This window comes from Propithecus coquereli, unplaced genomic scaffold (genome assembly GCF_000956105.1).
Source record: "Propithecus coquereli isolate 6110/MARCELLA unplaced genomic scaffold, Pcoq_1.0 Scaffold206, whole genome shotgun sequence".
Classification (NCBI taxonomy): domain Eukaryota; kingdom Metazoa; phylum Chordata; class Mammalia; order Primates; family Indriidae; genus Propithecus; species Propithecus coquereli.
Window position 1 is genome coordinate 400,511 of NW_012145634.1, and position 21,691 is coordinate 422,201.

The 21,691-nt window shown below is 40.1% G+C and overlaps 1 protein-coding gene across 1 annotated transcript in view; it reads right to left on the reverse strand.

Moving 5' to 3' along the window:
- MAPK1 (mitogen-activated protein kinase 1) overlaps positions 1-21,691 on the reverse strand; it is a 97,581-nt gene that overhangs the window by 30,107 nt on the left and 45,783 nt on the right. The window contains exons 2-4 of the mRNA XM_012644130.1: positions 12,208-12,390; positions 10,321-10,510; positions 372-488 (exon numbers count right to left, since the gene is read on the reverse strand). Of these exons, the coding sequence (XP_012499584.1) occupies positions 372-488; positions 10,321-10,510; positions 12,208-12,390 (490 nt within the window). The remainder of the gene's footprint in view (positions 1-371; positions 489-10,320; positions 10,511-12,207; positions 12,391-21,691) is intronic.

Sequence of the window (21,691 nt, forward strand, 5' to 3'; positions counted from 1 at the left end):
CACAGTAATACACATTACTGGATAACCTCTAACACAAACCCACCTGCACCTGGAAGGGCAGCTGCAGGTGAGAAAGCAGCCACAGGCAGGACTTTAGGAGAGCTGACTGAGGGTGGGTAACAGTGACTGCAGAGGCACACCCTCCAACAGGTCAGCACTACTCTGGCTGAGGCCGAGAAGCTGAATCCCAGGGCCCAGAGTTCAATGCTGAACAAGGAGATTTCAAGGAGATAAGACACTGCCTTGGCTCTGACCATACAGGCCAAGCCTCAACCCAAGAGGAAACAGAGGCTGGAGAGGGAGGCTTACTGCAACACATTTAGAAAGTTCTCTTATTTCCTGTGTTTTTTTAATGCAAACTTGGTCCTTACCTTGGAATTCAACATAATTTCCGGAGCCCTGTACCAACGTGTGGCTACATACTCTGTCAGGAACCCTGTGTGATCATGGTCCGGATCTGCAACACGGGCCAGGCCAAAGTCGCAGATCTAGGAGAAAAAAAACAAGATACCTTCTTAGAAATTTTAACCAGCTTGATATCAAAACATCACAAAAATTAAAAAGACAATAACATTAATAATGATAATAAGTAGCTGCTACCATTACCATGTGGCAGATTACATTGCTGGGAATTCTACAAACTCATTATTTAATCCTCCCAACAACCTGAAAGGCAGCAATGACGATCCACATATCAGAGTCTAGGACACAGGCTGAAGGAATCTTTAATGGGACACAATTCATTATCTGTTTAGCACAAAGCAATCTCACTTAGGTGATTTGACAAAAACTGTTCTGGTAAAGTCACCCTGGGACCTTTCTTGGGCCCATCCTGCTGGAGTTCTGGGATTGCTGGGAGAATTGCACTGACCTTCTATTTCTCAGACTCTATTTCCTGCTAGTCTTCTATTCAGTCCATGAATACATTAAATATTTCCAGATTCTTCTCACTTCCCTCCCCTTCCAGGTAGTCAAATCTATTCTCAGAGCTTTTAAAAAAAATTTCATATACTAAAGATATACCATTTTCTTTCTTTCTTTTTTATTTTATTTTAAGATGCTAAATTGGGTCTAGGATTTTTTTTTTTTCTTAATACCCAGCTTCTCATTTTCTACTGACTCACAAAAGCACCTGCTGGCCTTTCATCATCTGGCCCTCCAATACTGTGGTGCTACTTGGGGTCAGGGACTTTGCTAGACTCCAACATATATAAAATACCACTATAATGAATTTAGTCTCATACAACTACAGGGTATTTTCATTCTTTGGCCCCCGGAGAACTAACTCAAGAGACAGACATGTCAACAAAAACAGGCCAGAATATAGTAGAAGGTAGCTTGGAATAAAGACTACTTTGGAGGCTTATTGCATTAAGTCAGCTAAGAAAAGATAAGGGCCTGAACTCAGGCCATAAAAATGGGGACAAGGAGGAACAAGTCTAAGAGATCTTCACAGGACCTGGAGCCTATCTGGATATCAGTCTGCTTAGATATCCCATAGTTGAATGCTTCGATAATTCAGAAAGATTCAGAGAGATCCCATTCCCTTCCCAGTATCTTCCTCTAGCCTTCCCCACCTTAAAGGCCAGCATCACCAGGTAGCACCTTTGATTCCACAGGCCCTACCACTTGCTCCCACTGCAGCATCTGAGAAAAGCTCCACATCTGTGTTGCAGAATTTCTCAGTCTCCTGAGACCATCACTGCATCGTCAAAAGGAGCCAAGAGTGATCTACTTCTCCAGTGACTCCTCTGCAGACCACTTTGCACATGAATGCTCACACGGCAGAGCAGTGAGGAAATCCTGTCTTCTGTGGTTGTGGCTGTGGACTCCAGCCACTGTGGTCTCTCAGCCGACATCACCTCCCCTATGAGCCCTGGGCCTCTCCTGGCAAAGCTGGCTTGGCTTGCCATTACGCCCTCTGATAGTCGCAGACCTCTGAGAGGAGCTGGTTGAGGTGGCCATAAGCTCTTGAAGGGGATCACTGTTAAGTTCTAACTTCTGCTTGACTGATCTTGAGGCTTTTCAATGTACCTGCATCTAAGTTTTTTCTTTAGAGACTTTTCTACCAGTTCCTGTAAAGTAAACTGCAGGAAGAGCTCCCAGTACTCATGCCCAGGAGGTTCACTAGTAACATGATGCCGGCTGGCATGATTTCCAATTCAGGGAAACAACGAACGACTGATTTCTTCTTATGCCTGAAGGGGGGGCCCTCTGGCCACTCAGAGCCATCCCTTGCCACGCTGGGCTATCATCGTTCCATTTCCATTCTGTGTGGTTTCAGTTTTTCAGTATCTCTGTGACACAGTTTCTCTTTTTTTCAGGGTTAACAGTTCATCTTCTGATTCAAGTTCAACCAAAGCTCACCACTCTGCCTTCTGTGGTATAAATGGATACCTGAAGCCACATTGTGAATCGTGCAATCAGAGAAGAAATACTGCACAGTCAGCAGAGCAAAACCAGGGCAAATCCCAGAATGTGCGCACACATCCTTCACTGCCCTCAGTGCCTGGCGTCACACAGAATGAATGCGTCTAGACTTGATACACAGCTTTTCACGGCTCAGTTAAATCACAAAACAAATCTCAGATGAAAAAAAACCACCCAGGGCCAGGCATGGTGGCTCACGCCTGTAGTCCCAGCACTCTGGGAGGCCGAGGCGGGAGGATCGTTTGAGCTCAGGAGTTCGAGACCAGCCTGAGCAAGAGCGAGACTCCATCTCTACTAAAACAATAGAAAGAAATCAGCTGGACAACTAAAAATATGTATAGAAAACATTAGCCGGGCATGGTGGCGCATGCCTGTAGTCCCAGCTACTTGAGAGGCTGAGGCAGGACTGCTTGAGCCCAGGAGTTTGAGGTTGCTGTGAGCTAGGCTGACGCCACGGCACTCTAGCCTGGGCAACAGAGTGAGACTCTGTCTCAAAAAAAAAAAACCAAAACAAAAAACCCAAAAAACCCCAGAATATAAGAAATCAATAGATCAATGAAGCCAAGGATTGAGGATGATGTCCCCACATTCCCCTAGGATTTATAGACAAAGAAATGGGAAGCTGTACTTTAGAGAGCTTGATCAGATTCTTAAATTTCTATAAAGACAGGGAAAAGTGCTCTGAATAACTTTAAACTCAGTTGTGGCAGGCTGTATTTTCTATAGAGGGCCACATCGATATAACCAAGCCTCCATGCTCTTCTTACAAACTCTCTGGTTGAACTTGTATTAGTATCAAGAGGTGGGGTCCATCTTCCATCTTCTTGAATCTGGGTGAACCTTTTAAACTGCCTGAACTAAAAGAATACAGTATAAGTGATGTTGTGTGATGTCTGAGGCTACATCATAAAATGCAATATGGCTTCTACCTGGCTCTCTCTCTTCTAGGGTACTTGGAACCCTCTGCCCATGTTGTGAGGAAGCCCAGGCCACATGGGCCACACATGGGCATTCTAGTCACAGTCAGCATCAACAGCCAAGCACACGAGTGATAATTCTAGCCCCTCCCTTCGCATCTTCTAGCAGAGGCCCAGACACTGGGGAGAGACCAGCTGTCCCTGCTACACCTTAACTGAATTCCTGACCCAACAAAACTGTGAGGTAATGTATTACTGTTGTTTTAAGTCACTACATTTTCAGGTGATTTGTCATAGAGAGAGAGAAAACAGTGGTAATGGGCAGAGTGACTCTCTAAGGAAGACCCATGTAAAATGATACTGAAATCCTGCAGAGATGTCAGTCAAGGAAAGACCTGGGGAAACAAGAGCAATGTCCTAGAGAAAGAAGCAGTGGGGCATGTGGGCGAGGGACACTATAGTTGGAACCTCCTAAAATGTCTCTTGAATTGGCTCTTACATCTCAACTGCCATTACCTTAGTTTGGACTCAGTTTTGGACTTAGGTAAAAGCTAGTCTCCCTGTCGCAGTCTAATTCATCCTCTAAATTCCTGCCTAAGCATTACTTCTAAAAGATCAGTCATCTCTCTGGCTCAAAATCTTTTAACCAATCCTCTCTGCCTACTGAATGAAGATCAAATTATTTAAGCATGACTCTCGAGACCATTCTCAAACTGCCACCAAACTATCTTCCATATCTCTTATCTTCTACCATCAGCTCTGTCCCCGCATCTGATCCTATTTACTCTAGACCTACACCTCTCACCCTGAACTGTGCAATACCATCTCAATTGTGTGTCTCTATCCATGCCGTTACTAACCCCGAATACTCAGCTGGAAAGTTTCCTCTTCTGAGAAATTTCCCGGGCATCAACACCACCCCCAACAATTAATTGGTCACTTTTCTGAACTCCCCCATACTATTCTGTTAGACTTACATTAAAGCACACAACCATAATTCATGATAATTAGCTGTAAGACCCAGCTAGAATGTAAGTCCCAAGAAAAAGGCAATATTTGACCTACTTTTTATTTCTAAGTGTCTTATACATAGTGTACATTCAACATTTGGTGAGTAAATGCCCTACTTTAAATGTTCATAGGAAACAAAACAACTGGGGTGGATTAATTGGCAGAGATTCTCATAATGACCATTTTTTCACAATGTCTGAATTACCGATAATCTTTTAAAAATAAAAATCAGGGTACAGAGTACCAGGGCTAACATCATAATTTTAAAAATGTTAATACAATTATATTTTCAAAGTGGCAATATTAAAGAAGGAGGAAAAATTAAAAATGGGAATAGCATTCCTTCATGACGAAGGACAATTTACACTGTCATTTTGAATGATGCAGTATGTCTATGCCTATTTCTTTAAAACTAAAACCAAACATGTAGCTGTTCTTTCGTATTCCTATCTTCTAAGAAATTCAGTCCAAAAGCCATTAAGTGGGGTCATGCAACGTTAAGGGTCCCCAGGGGGTGAGGAGAAACACAGCAGCCTGGTAGGGCATGTAGCATCTAAGTGGAATTAAGAGGGGGCTCAAGAGTCTGGATATGGGCTGGGCATGGTGGCTCATGTCTGTAATCCTAGCACTTTGGAAGGCTAGGTGGGAAGATCGCTTGAGCCCAGGAATTTGAGATTACAGTGAACTATGATCGTGCCACCACAATACAGCCTGGGTGACAAAGCAAGACCCTGTCTCTTAAAAAACAAAGAATTTGGATCGGGTCTATGTGTGAGATGAGGAGTGAGCCCATGTAGGGGAGGCAGTGGCAGCCCACCCAGGGGACTGGAATCCCAAGAGGATGATACTGCACAAATCAATTTCATTGGGGGTTGCAAAATGGTGACTTTCCTAGTTTTACTATTCCCTCTCCACTTATTAGCTGGCATTCTTTTTAAAAAAGGGCTATGGTTCATCAACTGGGGTATCTGTCTACTCTGATGAACAGATCCTAGTGGATTTCCTACTGGAAAGACAGGGAAAATGTTTCTTTTCCTTTACCAGTTTTCATAGTGAGTTAGTATAAGGGGGACCATGTTTTATCACTGCGTCACCCACATCTAGTAAAAGGCATAGAACTAGTAGGTTCTCTAAAATTACTAGTTACAATTTAAAAAATAAAGATGGAGATGTGAGCCTCAGACCTTTAAAAGATTTCACAACTCCACAATTATCAATGGAAAGCTCAGGTGATTTTTTTTGGTAAGGTTCTCTTAACACTACAATACCTAAGACTAACCAAATATACATGGCATTAACAAGTACACTGCCAAGGCTACAAGATGAAAAAGTAGTAGTACCTCAGTATAATTCCATACAAAGGAAGACAGAAAACTAGGACATGGTGCAAGAAAACAAAATGACCGATCAACTTTTGCACCTGTTGTGTAAATTCAAATTTTTTAAAAAACTAAGGAATCCCCAAAGACATGTTTCATTTTGTATCTTCCAGTGTGCTCCTTCACAAAGTTTCACATGCTGTGATCCCAGCATCCTGTGACTCCTACTGGGATTTCTGTGGGGTGAGTCTAGCAAACGAGAACACAGACTGGCATGGACTACATCCCCCTGGTAGTTCCACTAAAAATATTCTAGCAGAAACTCCAAATAGGGTCTGTAACCATTGTGTGTTCCTGTGACCCTGAAAAATACAGAAAAAGTCTACAAGACAGGGTCCCAGAAGGGTCCTGAGAGGTCAGCATCTGCTGGTTCTCAAGACTTTGGATAATAAGTGTAAAGCATGTATGTTTTTGAAAACCAAAAAGAAAGTTATTGCTGTTGGCTTTGAGTGATACCAGAGTCGAAACAAAAGTTAAAGGTCTAAGACACTGAGAATACCAGATATCATGAGGGTTCAAGAGTCGGCAACACTTTAGTAATATAGAAGCCAACGGAAAAATAAAGAAATGACAGAACCGCCTGCTTGGAAATGGAAAAGGATCTAAATAACAAATCAGTAAGGCCGCAGGTTACAAATTTCCTAGGCAATGGGGCATGTGGGACAGGCACCACGGTTGCTACAAAGCACTGAGGATGTGACAGGTGTGCAGTGATCCCCAAGCTCAGCAAACAAGATGCTTCTCCCCACTGGCACTCTCTCAGCTGTCACATGTGCACCCTGAACTGCCACGCACTCTGTCCTGCTTGGACACATTCACCGTGACAAAGCAGTGACTTCAGTGACACACTGTACTCATCTTTGGAATGAAATTCTCTCTTCTCACATTTATACCCACGTGAATTATGCACACTTGAGTCATAGTACATTTTAAAAATGTGAGTGAACTGTACTACTTTAAATATCTAAAATATCCTGTTCTGTTTCTAATTCTGTGTGTTAACTTGAGTTTTGAAAACACTGCCTGGATTATGCTGATAGCCAACAACTCATATATATCAGGGTAAGTGTGAGTTTTGGTGAGTAGGTGAATAAAACGGCCCTAGGTAAAGATTAAGTCCATAAAAAGTGAAGAGGTAACAGAGAAAATAGTCTGATTCTGTTTGTTTTATTCTTAAGGATGAACATTTTCAAGCAAAAATAAGAGCTAACTCTTCCCCAAAATATTATATACTTAAAATATTAAGAATGTCTCTCCAAAAACAAAAACAATCTGCCATAACGGGGTTGTGATAAGAAACCAAAAGAAAAAAGATGAGGAGACATAAAAATATTTACTGTAATTTTTCAAGAAAATCGGTAAGAGCCAAAGAAGTAGTCTGGCAGTTCCTAAAAGCAGTTTCATTTCTTTTGTGCTCACTTGGCTTTTAGTTGCACAGATCTGGGGAAAGGAGTTGGTTACATCCCACGTGGACAGTACATTGATCTATATCAGAAGGATCCTAAGAGGTGACAGAGTCCAACCACACATACCTGACAAAGGAAGTTGTATTCCATAAAGTCCCACTGGATGTTGACCACTCTGTCTCAAACAACCAGTGACAGTACATAAGGTGACCACCTGAAGACAGAACCCACTACCTTTTTTAGATAGCTCCATAAGGTTCTCCATGATCAACTTCCCAACAACCTCATCAGCTTAGTGTCAATGACGCCGTATTACTCACCCAACACTGCAGCCACAGAGAAGAGGATTTAATGTTTTATGTAGTAGTCCCTTATTTCTTATTTCTATTTCTGTTGTTCCTTTTGCCTACGATACTCTATGCCCAAGATAGCTGTTCATCTCCTACAGGAAAGCCAGCCCTTCCTCAGGGGGCTAGCATGGATACCACCTTCTTCTTGCCATCTCTCACAGCCCCAGCCAGAACTAGCCCACCTCCCTCCTTTGCATTTGTATACCACTCTTTGCTTTATCTGAGTTACATCACATATTATTATAATCATCAACTAATAGCAGATTTCTGACCTAACAGTTTTCAGATTTCGGGGGCAGATGCTCATCTCCCTTGCCTGGTATACCTTACAAGGCTTCTCAAAGGAATGTCAAACTGAATTCCAAGAAATGATTATTGCTATATGCACTTGTTAAATGGCTTTATCAAGATATAGTTCACATACCATACAATTCACCCATATAAACTATACAACTCAATCATTTTTAGTATTATAATCATAGGGTTATACAATCATTACCAGCATCCAATTTGAGAACATTTTTATAACCTCAAAAAAGAAACTCCAGATTGAATTAGCACCTCTCTCCACTCCTCCCCCATCTCACCAGCCCTAGGGAACCACTAATCTACTATCTCTATGGATTTGCATATTCTGGACATTTCGTATAAATAGAATCATACAATATGTGGTCTTCTGTGATTGGCTTCTTTTACTCACATAATGCTTCCAAGATTCACCCATGTTATAGCATTAGTACTTCACTCCTTTTTATTCCATTGTGTGGATCTACCATGTTTTATTTATCTATCATCAGTTGGACATCTGGATTATTTCCACTTTTTGGCTAGAATGAATAATATTGCTATGAACATTCATGTACAAGTTTTTGTGTGGCTCCATGTTTTCACTTCACTAGGTATATACACCTAGGAGTGGAATCCTCGCCAACGTTTATTATCTGACTTTTTGATTATAGCCATCCTAGTGCGTAGTATGAAATGGTATCTCATTGTGATTTTGATTTGCATTACTCTACTGACTAATGATGGAAAGCACCTTTACATGTGCTTATTGGCCATTTGACTTCTTTAGAGAAATGTCTATCTAGATCCTTTGCCTATTTTTTAATCAGGCGATTTATCTTTTTATTACTGAGCTATAAGGGTTCTTCACATATTCTAGTTATAAGTTCCTTATCAGATATATGATTTGTAAACATCTTCTCTCATTCTATGGGTTGCCTTTTTACTTTCTTGCTGGTTTGCTTTATAGCACCTTTCTAGTCTTGATGGAATCCACTTATCTTTTTTCATTTGTTGCTTGTGCTTTTGGTGTCATTCTAAGAGGCTTTGCCTAACACAAGATTGCAAAGATTTACTACTATGTTTTCTAAGAACATTAAAGTTTTAGCTCTTAAATGGAGTTCTTTGATCCATTTTACTAATAAGTTAATTTTCTCATTCTTTTGCATGTGGCTATTCACTTGTCCCAGACTTTTTTTTTTTTTTGAGACAAGGTCCTGCTCTGTTGCCCCAGCATGAGGACAAGGGCACTAGTATAACTCACTGCAGCCTCAAACTCCTGAGCCCAAGCAATCCTCCTGCCTTGGCCTTCGAAGGTGCTAGGATTACAGCTGTGGGCCACTGTGCTCAGCCTGAAAAGACTATTCTTTCCTCAATGAACACTTGGCACCCTTGTCAGTTGACTATAGACATGGGTTTATTTCTGGACTCTCAATTCTATTCCACTGATCTGTATGTCCGTCCTTATGGCCGTAGCAAAATGTCTTGATAACCACAGTTTTGTGTAAGTGATCCTCCCACCTTAGCATTCCAAGTAGCTGGGACTACAGGCAGGTGCCACCACGCCTAGCTAATTTTTTTTTTTTTTGAGAGACAGGGTGTTGCTATGTTGCCCAAGCTGGTCTTAAACTCCTAGCTTTAAGCGCTCCTCCTGCCTTGGCCTCCCAAAGTGCTGGGATTACAGGCATGAGCCACTGTGTCCAACCCTGTGGTAAGTTTTGAGATCAGGATTGTTTCGGCTATTCTTGGTCTCTTCAATTTCCGTATGAATTTTAGGATCAGCCTGTCAATTTCTGCAAAAAAGCCAGCTGGGCTTTGATAGGGATTGTACTTAATCTGTAGATCAATTTGGGGAATACCACCATCTTAACAATATAGTCTTACAATCCACAAACAAGGGATGTCTTTCCATTTATTCAGGTCTTCTTGAATTCCTGTGCATTTTTATTAGACTGAATCCACATCTCTTCATTACATCTAAAACACCTACAAATTTCCCTGCTTATTTAGCTCTGACACCTATTAAAATGGAAATATATAAACGTACATCTTCAGGAGAACTCTTGAGGACTGTAAAGGATCTTGGGTTTCCCTATTTATTTGAAATGACTTATTAGGTATTAACGTCAGTGAGGTTAAGTTTTCTGCTGATTTTGTATAAAATTTATTGAAGAAAAAAGTCACCAGTGAAAACAGATGGTTTAAACTTATACATAACGTACATGATCCTATTTACCTATACATAGTGTAAAAGTATGTAAGTATGTAACAGTATAGGAAAAACTCTGGAGAAAATAAGCCCATTTTGGTCACACTGGTTAGTTATTTCTGGGGAGGAAGGAGCAACGGCATGAGAAAGAAGACAAGTAGCACTCTTTACCAGTATTTTTGCCATAAAAATGTTTTTGTGAAAAAAAAATATTTTCGTGAATTTCTGGTATAATTTTAAATAGGAGTAATGATAAATATAACTATGCCACAGTAAAAGCTATGCCTCAGTGTTTTCAATACATATCATCCTAAGAGTAAATAACTGGCTGACCTTAAGATCGCAGGTGGTATTGAGCAGCAGGTTGGAAGGCTTGAGGTCACGGTGCAGAACGTTGGCTGAGTGGATGTATTTTAACCCTCTGAGGATCTGGTAAAGAAAATAGCAGATGTGGTCGTTGCTGAGGTGTTGTGTCTTCAAGAGTTTGTAAAGATCTGTTTCCATGAGGTCCTGTACTATATATCTGTTTGAACAGGTTAAGGTAAAATACCAATTAGCTGGTTACACTTAGCCAAGCACTGAAAACGAAATGTACCCTCTCTTTACCTTCTTCCCAAACAGTCCATCATGAGGCCCCTTAAGGGCAAGGAGAAACTGATAAAAACTTGGTATACCTTCACAGAGGGATCTAAAGCAGTTAGCTCCTTTTAGGCCCTGTGAGACAACAGGCATTACACCTGCCTGATGTGTCTGGTTATGGGTCTAGACTAAGACCAGAAACAGGCTGTTACGGAAATACTGGCCAATCTTGAAGTCTCAATAACCTTGTTCCCTAAATTGTTCACCATCAACAAACCCCCTCTAAGGCTTGCTGGAAAAGGCTGGGAAAGGGTGGTGGCCAGCAGACATCATATACTCCCTCCTCTCTTTGGCCCAGCAACAACCCCTAATGCCACTATTCTTTCTCCTTCCTTCTTGCCACTCCTCTCCTCCCCTCCCAAACTCCTCAAACACCAGCCATAAAACTTCTGGAGATACAGGTCTAGAAATACACTGCTGCTACTACTAAATCCAACCCTAAGTCTATTTTCTTGGCTCTTCAATTAATGTTAAGATCCTAAATAAATAAGACTATGGGGAAGTCATGCTAAGAAGGGGTTTGTGCTAATTTTGCTTTCTTGCCAAGCCATATATCTAAGTACCTAAAACTTTAGCTACAGCTATCTTCTTTCTTAAAGAAATTAAATTATAAAGGCCTTTAGCTTTTAACTTCACCATATTATTTCATTTTGCATTTCTTTTATTCATTTCTGTGTAGACGCTATTCTCTGTCTCCTACAGATTAACGCTAGATGAGACACAGCATGGAATTCAAAGGAAACATGACTTAAAAATCTGTCATCTAAGAGAGGCTCATTTTCATGGCAAAAGGTAAAGCAGGATCAACAGGTGGTAGTGGCAGGAGGCATTTTACTTCAAATATCACTGCAACTTATTAACAGAGCTGTTTAAAAATGGAAAGGGCTGCCTAGAGACAGTGAGCTGCCGCTCCCTGGAGGGGCGGAATGCAAATTGGACAAGCTGGTGGGAATGCTCTGTTAGCCTAACTTTTTTTCTTCTGGCAGATCCTCTTCAGCATACTTAACACCCTTCCTCTTTACAACGTAGCCTTTACGCAGGCAGCATCCTCTGGACCTGCTTAGCCCAGATTTCTAAATGTCAGTCACAGTCATATAATTTCAGAGGTGGGTCGGCCTTAAAGATCATGAGGGCCAGCCTCCTTCATTTCAAAGATGAGGCAGTCCTGATTTCACCAGGTAGATATCCAGGGCACCCCCTTTCTTCATCTACAACTCTTTCCCTTCCCTTTTCCCCATCTTAACAAACCATCCCTTGAATGGAAAAAAACGTTACTGGAAATACTAACCAAGACTTATTTCCATAACTACACTTAAAGAAAACTCTTTACAGAAACTGAAAGAGAAATATTGGATTTACCTAAAAGATATTAAAATTAGTTATTGACAACTGGTAAAACAAATTAGAGAAAAACTTTAAATGATACAAGTATTACGGTAAATAGAGAGCAGCTTACAATTTCCCCTTTAGTGTGCTTATTTAATGCAGTTTTCCTTTATTCTAAGTTGAAGAAATTTCAAGTTATATTTACTCAACAAGGTGACCAAGCAGTGGAATCAGCTAGTTGCCTGAAAAGGATACACATCTTTCATTTGCTCGATGGTTGGCGCTCGAATAATATCATTGATTCCAATGATGTTCTCATGTCTGAAGCGCAGTAAGATTTTTATCTCCCTCAGCGTTCTCTGGCAGTAGGTCTGGTGCTCAAAAGGACTGATTTTCTTGATAGCTACTCGAACTTTGTTGACATTATCATAAGCAGAGCTTAAAAAAGAGAGAGAGAGAGATGGCATTAAAAACAGCCCACCAGAACATCTTGGCAGAAAAAATGCAAAGTGGTAATGTATTAAATTTTTAACACTTCATGTAAACACTTGTTTCATACCAGTGAAGGTGGCATGTATATCACCCACAAAAAGGCCTTAAGATAGGGAGGATGGATGCAGCTGACACAAGATTGTAGATACTGAAGCTCAAAGTTAACAGAGGGCCCAACCCTGTGAACTGTGTGGATGCCCATTTTCATAAACTCAGAAACAGGGGTTCATGCCACACACACACACACACACACACAGCATTTTCTCACTGTCTTACTAGCAACCGCATTCTGCTGAGAGAAATCACTTTTGCCTCCAAAACAACTTCCTACTCTTGTATTGAATTCCTTTGACTTAGCAGAAACATTCAAATGACCATCAACCACATTTTCAACCCTAACAAAAATGGACCAAAGAGGCCGACACCTTGATTACTTGTATAAAAACTTTCTCTTACTTACAAAATGACATGACTACTTCTTCCCCCTCCACCACAAGAAATTGAACCAAGATGTTTGGACAGGTTTATAACAAAACCTAAGAAACATTCATCAAAAATACCTTTGTAGCAATAACACCAGGCCCAGTTCTTTCCAAGCTGCCCGCAGGTCTGGCTTAATAGAAATCCGAGCAGAAGATATAATAAAAATTATATCGATTTTATGATAAAATTGAATCTTGAGTATTACTGTTCTCTTTATGATCAATATTTTACTGAAACCTTTTCTGTAAGAGCTTTTCATATTAATAAATGTCCATATCTGGTCCATTGACCAAAGCAATGCAGTAATATTGACAGGTAATAAGATATTACTTCTTGTTTCCTCAGGGTAAGTACTAGAAATATAAAACAGTAAAATAACTTTATCCTAAAGCTTGTGTTTCTATAATGATATTTATCAGTCTGCTTTAAGGACTATTGATATGTCTGTCTGATTCCAGGCAAGACTATGCTCTGGGAAGGACTTTGTCTTACTCAGCTCCAATTATCCCACATGCCCTTAATACACTGCACATAGGTGCCCCCAAATACTTTGAAATAAACTATACTTCTTAATTAAAAGAATCACCACTCAAATCTTATTTTGTTTTGGTCTGTTGCATAAGGGCAAAACCAGTGATTTTCAGGTAGGCAGGCAAAGAGATATTTAGTTTAAGCAAGCTTATTCAATACTGGGAACAAATATTTTTAGAAATAAAAATTCTTTTTGAGTAATTCAAATCACAGACCATGAGTTCAACAAAAGAGAACATGGATTAAAATAGCTGCAAAATACTGGTTTAAACTCAACATTACAAAGGTAAAGACAGTAGTCAAATGCAGCCATAAATTTGCTTTACAAAATTACAATCCAATGAGATTGCTGGAGGGAGGAGCTTATGGTCAGAGTGTTTCTCTATTGTATTAATATCAATACTCACTCAGTTATGACATAAATAACCAACTGACCCCCTTTTAGGTAAGAAAACATGAGATCATTTTCACCTCCTCTGTCCATGGAGTTCGGTTTGTTTCTGTCTGTTCTACCTATCCATTCTACTGCCTTTTTGGTTTACACAATCTATCTTTCATAGAACTGATCACAAAGAAGTTACACTCTTCCATAACAACCCTATATTTGCTCCTTTCTCCTTGGATTTCTCAGTTCTGTTTTATATATTTTATTGTTCTGATACTCGGCAAATAAGGTATATCATGGATTTTTTGGTGTCTCTTAATAGTTTGTGCTTTAAAATCACTTTGATACTACTGATCCTGTTTTGTTTTTCTCTAAGAGTTTAATCTTTGCCCATTCCTCTTTTGTCCCCAACTACCACCATACCACAGCTTTTTGCTGTAACTTTGTTTCTTATAAACAACTTACAGTTTCAGTTTGGGATTTTAATCCAATTTATGATTATATAATCTTTAGATGCGTTATTTATTTTTATATATTTTTTCTCTTAACTGATAAATTTGCTCTTTTCAAAACCAAAAATTAAGGTTAAATAAATTGTTCAAGGTTAAGAGGATGATGTTTCCTAACTCATCCCAGTAAGAGAAATATTACATATATGTGTAAACTAGAACCCAAACTAAAGACCAATCTTTTTTCTAAACACAAGCTTGAAAATCAACTAAAAATAAATGAGTAAACATGATTTGACAACACATTAAAAGAACAATTATGACCAAGTAACATTTATCACAGGAATCCAAGGATGGTTCATTAAAAAGGAACACATTAAAAAGACATCATGTTGAATAGACATTTCTGCAAAGAAGATATATAAATGGTGAAGAAGCATATGAAAAGATGCTCAACATCAATCATTCATTAATCGTCATTAGAGAAATGCAAAGCAAAACCACATGAGCTCTCACCTCAGACACATCAGGGTTTCCACTATTGAAAAACAGAAAAATGCTGGTGAGGATGGGGAAGAAACTGGAACCCTATGCGTGATCAGCAGGCACATAACACAGTACAGCCACTATGGAAATTCCTCAAAAAATTAAAAAGTTACTATATGATCCAGCAACCCCACTTTTGGGTATATATTCTAAACAATTCCAAGCAGAATCTCAGAAAGCTACTGGTACACCCATGTTCACTGCAACACGATGCACACAGCCAAGATGTGGAAGCAACCCAAATGTCCACTGACAGATAAATGGATAAAAAAAATATAGCATATGCATACAATGGAATATTATTCTGCCTTAAAAAAACCAAGGAAATTTAATTCAATATCCTCTCATGACTTAAAAACTCTCAACAAATTAGGTATAGAAGCAATGTATCTCAACATAATAAAAGCCATGTATGACAAGCTTACAGCTAACATACTCGACAGTGAAAAGATCATGAACAAGAGAAGAATGCCCACTCTCAAAACTTCTATTCAACATAACGCTGGAAGTCCTAGCCAGACCAATTAGGCAAGAAAAAGAACTAAAAAGCACCCAAATCGGAAAGAAAGTTAAATTGTCTGTTTACATATGACATGATCTTATATTAATATACAGAAAACCCTAAAGAATCCACCAAAAAACTGTTAAAACTAATAAATTCAGTGAAGTAGCAGGACACAAAAATCAACATACAAAAATCAGTTGGGCTGGGCGCGGTGGCTCACGCCTGTAATCCTAGCACTCTGGGAGGCCGAGGCGGGTGGATCGCTCAAGGTCAGGAGTTCGAGACCAGCCTGAGCAAGAGTGAGACCCCATCTCTACTAAAAATAGAAAGAAATTATCTGGACAACTAAATATACATATACAGAAAAAAATTAGCCGGGCATGGTGGCGCATGCCTGTAGTCCCAGCTACTCAGGAGGCTGAGGCAGGATTGCTTGAGCCCAGGAGTTTGAGGTTGCTGTGAGCTAGGCTGACGCCACGGCACTCTAGCCCGGGCAACAAAGCAAGACTCTGTCTCAAAAAAAAAAAAAAAAAAAAAAAAAACAGTTGTATTTCTATATACTAACAAAAAACTATCCAAAAAAGAAATTAAGAAAACAATCCCATTTATAATAGCATCAATAAAATAAAATACATAGGAATAAATTTAGCCAAGAAGGTGAAAGATCTGTACAATGAAAGTGCTAATGATGGAAGAAACTGAAGAAGACATAAATAAATGAAAAGCTATCCTGTGTTCATGGATTGGAAGAATTTTTTTAAAAATTTGCCAAGCATGGTGGCTCACACCTGTAATCCTAACACTCTGGGAGGCCAAGGCAGGAGGATCACTTGAGGCAAGGAATTCGAGATCAGCCCGAGCAAGAACGAGACCCTGTCTCTACAAAAATATACAAAAATTAGCCGGGCGTGGTGGTGTGCACCTGTAGTCCCAGCTACTGGGCAACAGAGAGAGATCCTGTCTCAAAAAAAAAAAAAAAAAAAAAAATTGGGTGAAGAACCTGAATAGACATTTCTCAAAAGAAAACATACAAATGTCCAACAGGTATATGAAAAAATGCTCGCCATCACTAATCATCAGAGAAAATCAAATCAAAACCACAAGAGATATCACCTCACACCTATTAGAATGGCTATTATCAAAAAGATAAAAGATAAGTCCTGGTGAAGATGTGGAGAAAGGGGATCCTTGTACACTGTCAGTGGGAATGTAAATAAGCACAGCCACTACAGATAACAATATCAAGGTTCCTAGAAAAATTAAAAACAAAATTACCATATGATCCAATAATATCACTTCTGGGTATACATCCAAAGGAAATAAAATCAGTACCTCAAAGAGATACCTGTATCCCCATGTTTATCGCAGCACTATTCAGCCAAGGTGTGCAATCAATCTGAGTGGCCATCAAAGGATGAATGGATAAAGAATATGTGGCATATAGACACAATGCAATATTATTCAGCCTTAATAAAGAAGGAAACCTTCATGTGTGACAACATGGATAAACCTGGAAGACATTATGCTAAGTGAAATCATCCAGGCATAGAAAGACAAATATTGTATGATCTCACTTACATATGGAATCTAAAAAAAAAAAATCATAGAAGCAGAGGACAGAATAGTAGTTGTGACAGGCTGAGATGTGGTAGAACTGGGGAAATGTTGGTCAAAGGGTACAAAGTCTCTATACGGCATGAGTAAGTTCTGGAGATCTAATGTACAGTATGGCGACTATAGTTAACATTAATAATACTGTATAGCATGCAGGAAAGAGAGGAGATCTTAACTGTCCTCACCACACACAAAGGTTAACTATGTGAAGTGATGGATATGTTAATTAGCTAGATTGTGGAAATTACTTCACAGTATACATATATCAAAACACCACATTGTAAACCATAAATATATACAATTTTTATTTGTCAATTATGCCAATAAAGTTGGGGAAAAAAACAACAACAAAAAGGTGGTCATTCTATCACATGCTACAACCTGGATGAACCTTGAGGATATTATGCCAACTGAAATAAACCAGTCATAAAAACAGAAATATTGCTGAAGTTATCAAACTCACAGAATCAGAAAGTAGAATGGTGGTTACCAAAGGCTGGGGAGAGGGGAAAACGGGAAGATGTGTTCAACGAGTACAGTGTTTCAGTTTTCCAAAATGAAAAAGTTCTAGAAATCTGTTGCACAACAGTGTGAAGACACTTAACTGTACTACTGAACTGTATGCTTAAAAATGGTTAAGACAACAACAAAAAATTTTTTAAATGGTTAAGACAGCAAATTTTGTTTTTGTTTTGTTTTGGTTTTTACTATAATGAGTTGGGTTTTGTTTGTTTGCTTGTTTTGTTTTTTGTAAAACGAGATGAAGTCTCACTATATTGTCCAAGCTGGTCTTGAACTCCTGAGCTCAAAGGAATCCTTCTGCCTCAGTCTCCTGAGTAGCTGGGACTACAGGCACATGCCACTGCACCCAGCTTTTAAAGAAATTTTTTAAAAGGGAGAATAAGACATGCTAAAGAGGAAAAAAAAATCAGACATTTCAAGGGATGTCGAAAAAGAATGACACTGGTTACATGAACCTATATACATGATAAAATCACACAGAATTACATACATGAATGAGTACACACAAAACCAGTGAGATGTGAATGAACTCTGCAGATTTGTATCAGTGTCAATCTGCCTGTTGTGTTACTGAACAATAGTTATGTAAGATATTATCACTGGAGGAAACTGGAATCCCTTTGTATTGTCTCTTACAACTATATGTAAATCTATAATTATTTCACAATAAAAACTTCAAAAATGCCCATCAACAGGGAAATGGCTATCCATACAACGGAATACTATGCAGCTAAAAAATGATGTGGAAAGATCTTCAAGATCTAGTAACTGAAAAAAAAAGTGGCCTAGTATATTATGTTGTTTCTAATACAGAATTAAAGTAATATTATATTAACATTTGCTTATATTTGCATTTAAAAAACTCTAGAAGGAGACGAAAGGAAGTAATAGGAGTAGGGATGGAGGGAGGGACAGAGACAGAGAGGAGAGTGTAACCTTTCCCCGTATACCTCTCTATACTGTTTTGACCTATGAGCTATATAAATCTCTTCAAAAAAATAAAATACAAAACAGTTTTTAGTACTTTTTAAATTAGGGATAAAAAAGAAAAATACTAGTGGAATACCCTTTTAAAGGACAAAGCACAATCATTTTGGAATTCCTTACCAATACAAAAAGATTTGAAAAAGAAATTACATTATTATTGGAAGGAGTGCAAAATGTCTTCATTTAACCTCATTCTCACCTCAGAGAATAATCTTTAAAACAGGAATTGGGGCGGGGCACAGTGGCTCACATCTATTTATATAAACCCAGAGCTTTGGGGGGCCTAGGTGGGAGTATCACCGGAGCTTAGGAGTTTGAGACCAGCCTGGGCAACAGAGTGAGACCTCATCTCTATAAAGAATACAAAATTAGCTGGGCATGGTGGTGCTGGCCTGTAGTCCCAGCTCCTGGGGAGCGGGGCAGGAGGATCGCTTGAGCCTAGGAGTTTGAGGTTGCTGCGAGCTATGATGACACCACTGCACTCCAGCCTGGGCAACAGAGACCCTGTCTCAAACAAAACAAAACAAAACAAGAATCTGGAATTGGGTATTTTTTTTTTTAAAGAAAACCACACAGAAAATAAGGGAGGAAACTTTATCCAGCATTGGGTTAGTATCTTCTGTGTACTGAGGACTACTCTAACACTAGGACACAAAGGTTATAAATAATACTCTCCCCTTGAAGAGCTCAAGACATTGAGAGCACCCAGTCATCTTACATGAACACAGCCTCAAGTCTCAGATGAATTCAATCCTAAGACCCATAAATTGTGGGGAATGGGAGGAGATCAAGGCTGGAGGTGAACACATTCATCTCAATTCTCAAAACAGGTCAGTTCTGCTATTTGAAAATAAAAAGGAATGGACTATCGATAACATGCAACACAGATGAATCTCAAATAATTATGCTTGAGTGAAGCCAGACCAAAAGAAAAGTACTTTCATTTATATAAAATATAAACTAATCTATAGGGATAGAAAGCAGATCAGTAGGGTTGCCTAGGGAGGGTGAATTACCAATGGTAACCAGGTAACTTGGAGGTGATGAATATGTTCACTATCCTAATTGTGTTGATGGTTTCATGGAATACATAATGTGTACAAACTTACCCAACTTTACACTTTAAAAAAAAAAAGGGGAACCAGGGCTCTTTGGATACATGGTCCATTCCAGAGCTGAGGTGGGTGGGAACAGGGAGATTCCAGAAGTGTACTGACCACTAAATGTGGAAGCAGATGTCCACACAACTCTGGAGGAGATTATTTAACAGATGTTTTGTGATTGCTTAGGGAAGAAAAGGGAACCAGCATGAGTCAATTATGAACAAGTCATGCTAAACTAACTTCATTTCCTGTTTTGATAGGGTTACCACAACAACACAAGATTGACGCCAGAACTGTGATGAATTCAAGACACACTTCTCAGGCGCTTCTCATTTGTGAGACCTCATGTAAGGACTGGTGGCAATGACAAATAATGATCCTGCTCTTAAGAAACTCACAATTTAGTGAGGGAAGGAGACAGGAGCACACAACGTACTCTGCCTTTTATTATAGTAAAGTACTTCTGACACAAGAAGTTGGGTAGATTAATTCCAAATCGAGTGTTAAAGGAAGGATTAAAAGAAGATGAGGCCTATACAAGCCATATCCTGAATGATGAGAGGCTTTTGTCAGAAAAGCAAGGGCACAAAGAAAAGGAAGAGGAAAACACATGGAGAGGGAAACTGAGCCATCTGAGGGGACCACTGGCCCCCACCCAGCCATGCCCCTTCTCATGAGGAGGTTTTTTCAGGGTCTGGGGAACAGGGCCATCAAGAGCCCAGAATTCCCTGCAACTAGGGCTGTGCAGGTCTATGCCCAGTGTGTGTACCTGAGGGATGGCCAAGGGGCAGCTGTTTGCAGGTGTACAGTGCGCCTAGACAGACTGTGCAGGTGGTAGGACACGCCCAGCGGCTCAAGCTCACAGTGGGGGACAGCACTGTAGCTGGGAAGGGAAGAGGGAGATGCTGGAGGCCTGCTCTCCTGGAACTGCTGGCACAGAACTCTAGGAAGTCTGAGAATTCTCTATTTGAACCTGGCCTTCCAGGTCATCGAGAAGGTCTACCTGTCATGGTGGGAGGAGAAAACATATTCTATTTAATGTTTCTTAGCTTGATTTTTCACAGTATGTGGGGTCCCATTTGTATTCTTGACCTAGGCCTTGCAAACATGAGAGGTGGGCCTGGGCCTGGGCCTGGGAGGTGCAAACTGAAGATGGGGGTGGGGGCCATGGGCAGTTATGAACATCCTGATTTAAAGACATAAGGATGCCTGTGGGCAACTCAGAGGGAGGAGACCATGGTTCTGTCCTTCCGGCAGCATCCTGAGAGAGATGGAGGTTGGGAGTCCTTAACAGAAGCTGCAGTGGATAGCACTGCTGCAGAGAAATGATGTGGAGAAGAGAGGCCTGAGGAGAGAACTCAGGAGATGAGGACGGGGAACCGAGTGTGGAAGTAATAAATGATAATGGAACGAGAACCCTTGCTGTCCAACTCTGAAGCCCACGTGCTTAACCATGCGGCAGAGAGAGTGGAGTTTCACAAGCCAAAGAAGGAAAGAGTTCCAAACAGGAGAGACTGAGAAAGAGAGGGATGGAAAGCACTCACTGAATCTGCATGAGATCGTGCGTGGTAACTTCGGCCTAAGTAAGTAAATGGAGGGAAGAGGGACAGGAGTGGAGAGTAGAGCTGACTTATATACTATTATTTATTTTATTATTTTTAAATTTTTTCTTTTTTTTCCTTTCCCATTTCAAGAGTGAACAATTGACTATTTTTTAAAGAGTGCCAATAAGGCAAGTAGGAGGAAAACAAGTAGAAAATCGAGGTAGACAACTGAGAGAGGCAGTGTTATGAAAGCAGTGGGTCAAAGGTGGGGGACAAGGTGGGGTGAGAGAGAAGGCTCCTGATGGCCAGTCAGGGGGTGAAAAGGGAGAGTAAATTCCAGGCAGAGCAGACCCATGTGCCAAGGTGCAGAGGCCCGTGGGGACCGGGCATAGTGGAGCAGTGAGTGGGCCACGAGGGGACACAGCAAGGGTGAAGCTGGAGGGTAAGTTAGGGCCAGGCCGTACCTAGGTATCTACAATTTTATCCTCGGGGAGCCACCAAAGGATGTTAAGCAGAGATTTTAAGCATGGCAACATTTTTATTTTTATAAAGTTTCCTCAGGCAGCAGTTTGCTGACA